The following is an 8,829-nucleotide window of genomic DNA, read 5'->3' as shown; positions in this document are numbered from 1 at the left end:
CAGCCCTCGCGTGAAAAGTTGAAATGACGCGTCACTTCCAGTGGACCTTTACATCTATTTACAGGAAGTTAGGGTCACCAGAAGAGGGTAAGCTGAATTCGAAGACTGTATATCAGCGCCATAGACGATTTAAGTGTATAACTCATTATATAAATCCATGATGTATTTCTCCTGTAAATTTAATATAAGTTAGACTTTGCAACCCAAATCGCCAAACAAGTTTAATACACATAGATTACACTCAAGATGTAATTGCCTCGCCCGAACGTTTGTTTATAGCTGTTGGTTAGCAACAGTCACTGTAGCCTTTCGGCATATTAATCCGCAGATACTCAACATATATCAAAACAATACGTTAACAATTTTCCAAAGAATTATATGTATATGTGATCGTATCTCAATGCGTGCATAATTGTATATTAATATATTCGTATAATTAGTCAGTAAATGGTTTAAATTTGAACTATTTTCGCTTAGCGGAGGAACACAAAATTCAATATCAATGCGTTGTTTGGCTTGTGGATCGAACGAACCACACCGGTTTGTGTATGGGATATGCTAAAGAAAACATAATCCTGAGATACGTCATTAGGTTTTTAGAGTAGTGGAGCTGACAATAAGTAGCAGGTGAAGCGTCGGGAGACAGCCGACTCTCAGAACATTGGATTTTTATCCGTATCGAGAGTTGAAATCGTCGTTCATTTCGAACACAGAACTCCCTACCGGAAGTGGACGAGCGGTGTTCTTGCCGCCACAGCACCCGAGCTCTGCTAACAGGGCCGAAGGTATGTCTGCTTCTAAACTGTTGAGTACATTGAAGTAGCGTGAGTCAATCGGTAGCTCACTGGGTGAGTATCAGATGTGTTTTTGTCCTGTTTACCGTGTTACACACAAGAAAGTCAGCCCGATCAGTGTAGCTATTCACAAAGTGTTCAAAAATGGAATTCCGAAACGGAATATAAGTATTCTGAATGAACGACTCGTCGACGGTCTCTCACAGGAACCCCTTTCGCAATGTCTGAACAAATGTGTTTACCAGTCAATGGAAGAAAAACAACATATTGACTGTCAATACTTCAATGTTTAAAGTGCGTTTTGGGTCTCCGTTCTCAAATCGGTTTTCATTCTTTCGTTTATTCTTCTTTATTGCTGATAGGTTTTATTACGAGCAAGATTAACACTCCCGTTACATATGGCCCAGTTGCAATCACGTTCGGAAATTCCACCGTCATTCAAGTCTTACAACATGTACTACGACAATCACGAATCTCCACCGTCCCGCATTCCACAGTTGAAAAACAACTATGGAAGTGGACACCGAGCTGGCAAACCACCGCCGTCCAAACTTGAAATGCTGCAAAGCGACTATCAGAAAAAACTGTTGCGTGAAAAGGAGGCTAAGATGATCGAGCTGTACCAACGGAACCAGGAAAATGCGATTAGGAAAGTGTCGGGTAACAATAAAAATCGAGGCATTGTCAGGGACTTTTTTCAGGAGAGACGTGCCATGCAGAAACAGTCGAGTTCGGAGGATCTGCCGACTATGGCAGCTCACTTTAAACAGAAGAAACTTGCCCGCGACAGACTGCTTCATGTAGATAAGCCAAGGAGACCAAGTGCTGGAGTCACCAGGGTTAAACCACTGGCACCAATTGAGCGCCAGAAAGGATATGCCGTCCCCGTACGAAATGGCTACAATCACAGTCAACACAATGGGTTGGAGTACAACTCGGATGAAAGCGACAAGTTACCAACACCGCCAATATCTCGGAAACCCAGGCTGGTTAGGCATCATCGTGTGAAACAGTCGCCTGATGCCACTTTTTACGATGACGCTACCCCGTACAGTGACGAGGACGCCCCTCCAAGTAAGAACAATTTAAAACATTTACATGAAAAGAAAAAGAAAGAACAGCAGTGGAACGGCAAGAGAGAGAAATTGAGCGATTTTCAGCGATGGCAAATGAACCAAGATGCGGAGAGACAGAAACGATTAGATAAATTGAAAAGGAAGCCACAACCCCCGCTGTCTGACGACGAAGAGGACGAAAACTTGAATGAGAATTTTCTGGCTCCAGTAACACCCAGTAATCCTAAATCACCCTCCCACACATTGCTGCTGAACAAGAAAATCAAGGAAAAAGAAATGGAGTTACAAAGGATGATAGACGAACAGCAAAAAGAACTTAACCAGTTAAAACAAAATGAAGAAAGGGAAGAAGAAGAAAGAAAGCGAATGCAGGAGCAACGTCTTCGAGAAGAGCGTAGGCGCAGGGAAATTAAAGAGCAGGTGAGGTTGGAAACAGAGAGGTTGGAAAGGGAGGACAGTTATAACAATGACTTTCACGATGATTACAGTGTCCAGGAATCTTACAGGGAGTCTGAACCAGAGCCAGAGCCTACACCAGAACCTAAATACTTCCCCAAATCCAAAGAATCGAAACCTAAATCAGTTCATAGACATCCACCTCCTCCACAGCCAGAACCGGAGGAAAGGAACGATTACTTTGGCAACAGCGCAGATGAAAACAATATATATGCTAATACGATTGACGAAGAGACAAGTGTGAGCCTCGATTTAAGGAGATGCAATACTTGTGGACGGAAGTTCGCTTCGGATAGATTGGATAAACATGCCAAAGTGTGTCTAATGAAATCATCTAAGAAACGTAAAGTGTTTGACCCCGTTAAGTTACGCACTGAAGGCACCCCGATGGCCCATTACATACGACAAGGAAAACATTTGAAGCCAACTCCAAAGGTATGTATTAAAAGTGTGTATTCTTTCACGACGGGGATAATCCACAATATCCCGTAATTTACTGACACAGTTTAGTACGCACTTACTTTATCCTGATAAACAATCTCCTCGATTCATACTCGAACCATTGACATTGAAACAACAAATAATTGACGTCAAATCGTTACTGACATATCTCCATAGCGTCGCTAAAATACTGTGCAATCCGCAGCTGGCCAAGGAAATTCGATAAAATATTCATGCGGTTCCGATTTCACTCGAAATGGCGACTGAAATAGAACCCATAATACGAATCAAATGAGTCGTGCAGTCTTGTTTTATCTTTATCTTTATTGATCATTTCACCGCAACGAACTCATGCAGGTATATCATATTGGAAATTGCTCAGTTTGAGCCGAGACTCTCTAATTAAAAATAAACGTGCAAAAAACGTGCGCGTAAATTCTAATGAAACTTTGACGTCTTTCAAAAAAACGACGTCTGTCAAGGTTTTGTTACATTCAGGTATGATAAATAAACTGTTGTGTGTGTCTCTTTTCGTAAGCTCGGGGTCGTTTCATTCATGAGTACAAAGTGACTGTGTATCCACCTGGCAAGCAGCACGCATGATACGTACTTTAGACGTCCGCTATACACACATGGTATTACTGAGTATATAATACATTGTACTATTTATTAACAGCTGTGAAAAAAGAATCAGAGTGGTCGACTGAAATCGATAAGTGACGTATATACTCATGTGGATAGTTGAAATGGTACATGTTATCTCTGGGGGGATTTACGTGTGGCTGTTTAAATTACCGACGTCACGTTTAACAACAACAATGCTGTTTTTCCTTTTTATCTTGCAGGCGAAAGGCAGAGGTGGCAACTGGAGAGCGAAACACGAAGAGTTTGTGCGTTCCATCCGAGATGCGCGCAAGATGCAAGCGCATATTGCATCAGGCGGTAAAGTATCCGACCTGCCCCCGCCAGCTCCAAGCAGCAATCCGGACTACGAACAATGCCCGTACTGCCAGAGGCGATTTAATCCCGATGTAGCAGTCAGACATATTCCTAAATGCAAAGACATCAAAAATAGGCCCAAACCACCTGCCAAACGGAGATAACCGCTTACTGACAATGGACATGACTCGCGTTTGTATTGGAGAAATTCAATTATTTGTCGGAAGACGTTAGTGTGCTATTTTCGCCAATAAGGCATTTAGCGTCTTAAAATAGTGTGCTTTTATAGCTCTCAAATCAACGAAAGCGTTTTACCAGTATATCTCTATTCGGCAGTTAATCACTGTTTGTAAATTATAAATGAGTAAATTTTAGTCATTTACAATACTTATGCATTGACCATGACGTCATAAGCCGAAAGGCTTCTGTTTTGGTGATTACATAATGTTGCTTCTTTGAAAACATGTAATATGTGCGTGTTTTACTCTCCAATCAAAGTAATTGGTACAAAAGTAATCATTTTTCAATAACGCTGATTGGTTTAAGTGTATGCCGCGTGCACGTAGCGATTGTACGTTATATTGCTTGCTAAATTGTATCGCCACATGGTGAAATTTACAACAAATACATGTAATATTAATTCTTGGAACCCTGGTACTGTCGATTTCATTCACTACGTGCCTCAGCACACACTGGCTCCCGTACAATGTATTTGTTTCTTTCGTTGTTGCGCGTGTTCGACCAGAAGCCATGGCAGTGGGCCACGTGAAACTGACAGTAACAGAAATAGATCTAATGCCAATCCGTGTACTGTTCATCGATCCCATGTTCCTGTTACATGCTAGTTATGTTTTCGTGAACGTAAATCGTGCACATGTAATTTTTCATTTTGATCACGTAGACAGTCGCATCCGTCCATGATGCGTGCGAAATATCTTGCCTCCAAAAATATTGCCAACAATCACTGAACGTTCAATCATGCTCGTCGTGCCTATCCTTTTTCTGTTGTGAAGCTCGTATTTATTTATTTAGCACAACTGTACGCGACATGCAGTGTACGTTAAACTTAATCACGTTTGTAACAACTGTATTTCAACGTATCTGGGTTGAACTCTAAGAATAAAAACAAATACATTTGTAGTTTTTAACATTGTGTGTCTTCTCAATAGAATACATATATGTATATATGGTATGGTGTGTCTATGACACCAATATTGGCGGTGAATATGTGCTGGTAACCATAGCGACGGGAATATAACGATTTACCAGTTATGATAATTGTAGTGTTATGAGTTGATGTAATTATGCCTGCCCACAAAACGGAAGTTCGTCATCGGTTGAAAATACTTTTTTTATTTTTTATTCCTTGTTATTTGTACTTCTCAAATAACAAATGACGATCACGTGACGTACCGCAATGTTGCCTCCGTGACAACAACTGTATTGCCGTCTATTATCGGCACTATTTTTTCACGAAGAAGGATCTGGCAGTACAAACTCACTCGAGCGGAAAGAGCTAGTAACCCGAAGTTACTGTCGTTGACAACAGGTATACGTATCATTTGGCTACGTTTACAATCAGAAAACACCTACGAAAGCAGAATACGATCAGCCCACGGGCGTTCAGATATGTACGTGGATACGATGCCCTGTCCAACTTAATCCAGTATTGTAATGGTCGGAATCCCCCAGGCTCACTTAAAGTACGCTTTATTTCATTTCAATTTGAGTCAGTCGGTATACTGAAATATACAATAGGGTATTGTCCAGTTTATTTGTATATGTGCGTTTCGCCAAGCCCGCAGAAGGCCACTGAAAAGATAAAAGCAATTAATACACAATAAGTTAGTATGATTGAAAATGATTAATAAGGAGATTGTTACTTGTGACACGTCCTGGTTACTGCGTGTCAATCGCAAATATAAATAAATATCTCTTGTGTCCTAGGTTGACATTTGAGCGTTGAAGGAAAGCTACCAAGTCCATACTACCTGGAGTATATTTGTATACAGCACTCACAACTGTGGATGTGGTGGTCACATGCACTTGACATTGAAAGGGCGGTGGTCATCACGCCGCGTCTCGTTCGATATGAGACCCATGGCGTCAATAACGACGCACACAACGCGTGTAAAAATACATTGTTTGTTAACAAGAGCGACAAAAATGCAACTTTTCTTTAACATTGTGCTCTATGGAATTGTTCTAAAACAGCGAATTTTGATTTTTGACCAACTTTCTCAAAAATTATGAGTAGGATTCTTGTTATTTAATTCGGCATTCTATTCCGATACCGTGTTTGTGCCATAACCATAGTTACCTGATACAGTAATCCAACATTGAATTAGATTTTTATTACTAACAAGTCACTGAGAATGTCACAAGCCCATTTTGCTTTTTATTGAATTGTTTTATTTAATTGAAGGGTCAGCATTTATATGTTCTATTTTGTACAATACATACTGCTCCGTGTGTCTTGGATGGCGAAACAACCCAACGTTCAAGTGCCTATCGTATATGTGCCAAGTGTTAACTAAATTGTAACACGCAAAAAAACGAGGTGAACATTTACTGTATTCGTCATCTAAAATGGCGGCCGTCTGTGTTTAAGAAAACAAATGGTTGTGCCTTTGAAATGTAGAATTGTGTAAAAAAAATAGACATGTGATCATATTAGCAGAGTAGTCATGTGACCATATTAACAGTATAGATATGTGACCATATTAGCTGTATAGACATGAGATCATATTAGCAGAGTAGTCATGTGATCATATTAACAGTTTAGACATATGCCCATATTAACAGTAAAGATATGTGGCCATATTAACAGTAAAGATATGTGGCCATATTAACAGTATGAACATGTGGCCTTTATTAACAGTTTAGACATGTGACCATATTAACAGTATAAACATGTGGTCTTTATTAACAGTTTAGATATGTGGCCATATTAGCTGTATAGACAATAGACTATATTAGCAGAGTAGTCATGTGACCATATTAACAGCAGACATGTGGCCATATTAACAGTTTAGATATGTGGCCATATTAGCTGTATAGACATTTGACTATATTGGTAGAGTAGTCATGTGACCATATTAACAGTGAATACATGTGGCCATATATTAACGGTAAAGATATGTGGCCATATTAACAGTAAAGGCATGTGACCATATTAACAGTATAGATATGTGACCATATCCAGGATGGATATGTGACCATATTAGCTGTGTAGACATGTGATCATATTAGCAGAGTAGTCATGTGACCATATTAACAGTTTAGACATATGGCCATATTAACAGTAAAGATATGTGGCCATATTAACAGAAAATATGTGTGGCCATATTAACAGTGTAGGCATGTGACCATATTAGCTGTATATACATGTGATCATATTAGTAGAGTAGTCATGTGACCATATTAACAGTTTAGACATGTGACCATATTAACAGTATGGGTATGTGACCATATTAGCTGTATAGATATGTGATCATGTCAGCAGAGTAGTCATGTGATCCTATTAACAGTGAAAACATATGGCCATATTAACAGTAAATATATGTGGCCATATTAACAGTGAAGATATGTGGCCATATTAACAGCATGGTCATGTGGTCATATTAACAGTGTAGACATGTGGCCATATTAATAATTTTGATATGTGACTATATTAACAGTATAAACATGTGATCGTATTAGCAAAGTAGTCATGTGACCATATCAACAGTATGGACATGTGGCCATATTCAGAGTTTAGATATGTGGCCATATTGGCTGTGTAGACATGTGATCATATTAGTAGAGTAGTCATGTGACCATATTGACAATTTAGATATGTGGCCATATTAGCTGTGTAGACATGTGACTATATTAGTAGAGTAGTCATGTGACCATATTAACAGTATAGACATGTGGCCATATTAGCAGTTTAGATATGTGACTATATTAGTCATGTGACCATATTAACAGTAAAGACGTGTGGCCATATTAACAGTAAAGACATGTGGCCATATTAACAGTATGGATATGTGATCATATTAGTAGAGTAGTCATGCGACCATATTAACAGTTTAGACATATGGCCATATTACCAGTAAAGACATGTGACCATACTAACAGTAAAGACGTGTGGCCATATTAACAGTATAGATATGTGGCCATATTAGCTGTGTTGACATGTGATCATATTAGTGGAGTAGTCATATGACCATATTAACAGTTTAGACATATGGCCATATTAACAGTAAAGACATGTGACCATATTAACAGTCTAGATATGTGACCATATTAGCCGTATATGGTATCCCGCTTTACCCACAATCCTTTGCCGGAGAATCAAGATGGCGGACTACATAATACCATGGTTACTAGAAACCGTGATAATACTGATGAAAAGGTAAATATCTAAAAAAATGATTAATACTATAAAAACGCTGTCAATTACATTCTTCTACATTTGTGGAGCTCTTTCACCAGGAAGCATTATGTTGTTTGCCTTGACCTCCCCTCAAATGACAGTTACACATTGTCTGGAGTGCAGTGACATAGGCTGTTCTAAATTATGTCTGATTCACACGCGAGTGTTTGTGAAATGCAGGAAGATGCAATCATTTCGTTTAAATTTTCATGAGACTGAATTCAAATGAAAACTGTTGGGTTTATAAATTTTAACACGTATATTTACATGCCTGTTAATGTATTACGTAATGAGATGTATAATACGGTTGATAATAATGTTATTGAAAATGTTGTAACTCGACAACATTTTCTCAGACTGTTGGATCAAAGCGAAAAGTGAAACGTCTCCTCCACACAGTTAACGCAGTGGCTGCAGGATGGGGGACAGAGGGGGCAATCGGAAAAAAATGTTAGCAATGTGTCAGCAAAATTTGCCCTTCAAAATGCAGGAAATAGCGTATCAGAGGGTCTAAATTTCAAAATATTAAAGGAGAGCATGCCCCGGACCCCCAGAAAGGTCGCACCTTTGGCGCGAGGGATGGTGAGCAGATCTCGCCCCTCAATGCAAGATTTCGTCTGTAATACGGAAATATATCATGATGGTTAAACGATACGCATTAATGAATCATGTTGTCAGTTTAGATGTGGTCAATGTGATAATT

At 39.3% G+C, this 8,829-nt stretch overlaps 1 protein-coding gene across 2 annotated transcripts; it reads left to right on the top strand.

The window, feature by feature from the left end:
* Positions 1–555: 555 nt before the first annotated feature.
* LOC100375200 (uncharacterized) lies at positions 556–4,175 on the top strand. Of its 2 annotated transcripts, none has more exons than XM_002730679.4 (3): positions 556–848; positions 1,157–2,761; positions 3,613–4,175. In XM_002730679.4, the coding sequence occupies exons 2-3, from the start codon at positions 1,193–1,195 to the stop codon at positions 3,868–3,870; spliced, it is 1,827 nt and encodes a 608-aa protein (XP_002730725.2). In that variant the 5' UTR covers positions 556–848; positions 1,157–1,192; the 3' UTR covers positions 3,871–4,175. The 2 variants fall into 2 exon arrangements, with proteins under 2 accessions (XP_002730725.2, XP_006811528.2); XM_006811465.3 differs by having other exon boundaries at positions 585–785.
* Positions 4,176–8,829: the final 4,654 nt, after the last annotated feature.

The sequence above is a fragment of the Saccoglossus kowalevskii genome, chromosome 2 (genome assembly GCF_978046115.1).
Source record: "Saccoglossus kowalevskii chromosome 2, keSacKowa6.1, whole genome shotgun sequence".
NCBI lineage: Eukaryota > Metazoa > Hemichordata > Enteropneusta > Harrimaniidae > Saccoglossus > Saccoglossus kowalevskii.
Note: the sequence above shows the minus strand (reverse complement) of the source record. Positions and strands in the feature narration are given on the sequence as shown.

Excerpts from the sequence above, each read along its gene's own strand:
- LOC100375200 (XM_002730679.4), top strand. The coding sequence starts at position 1,193 with ATGGCCCAGTTGCAATCACGTTCGGAAATTCCACCGTCATTCAAGTCT. Across the intron at positions 2,762-3,612 it reads ATTTGAAGCCAACTCCAAAG|GCGAAAGGCAGAGGTGGCAA; the intron begins GTATGTATTAAA and ends TTTATCTTGCAG.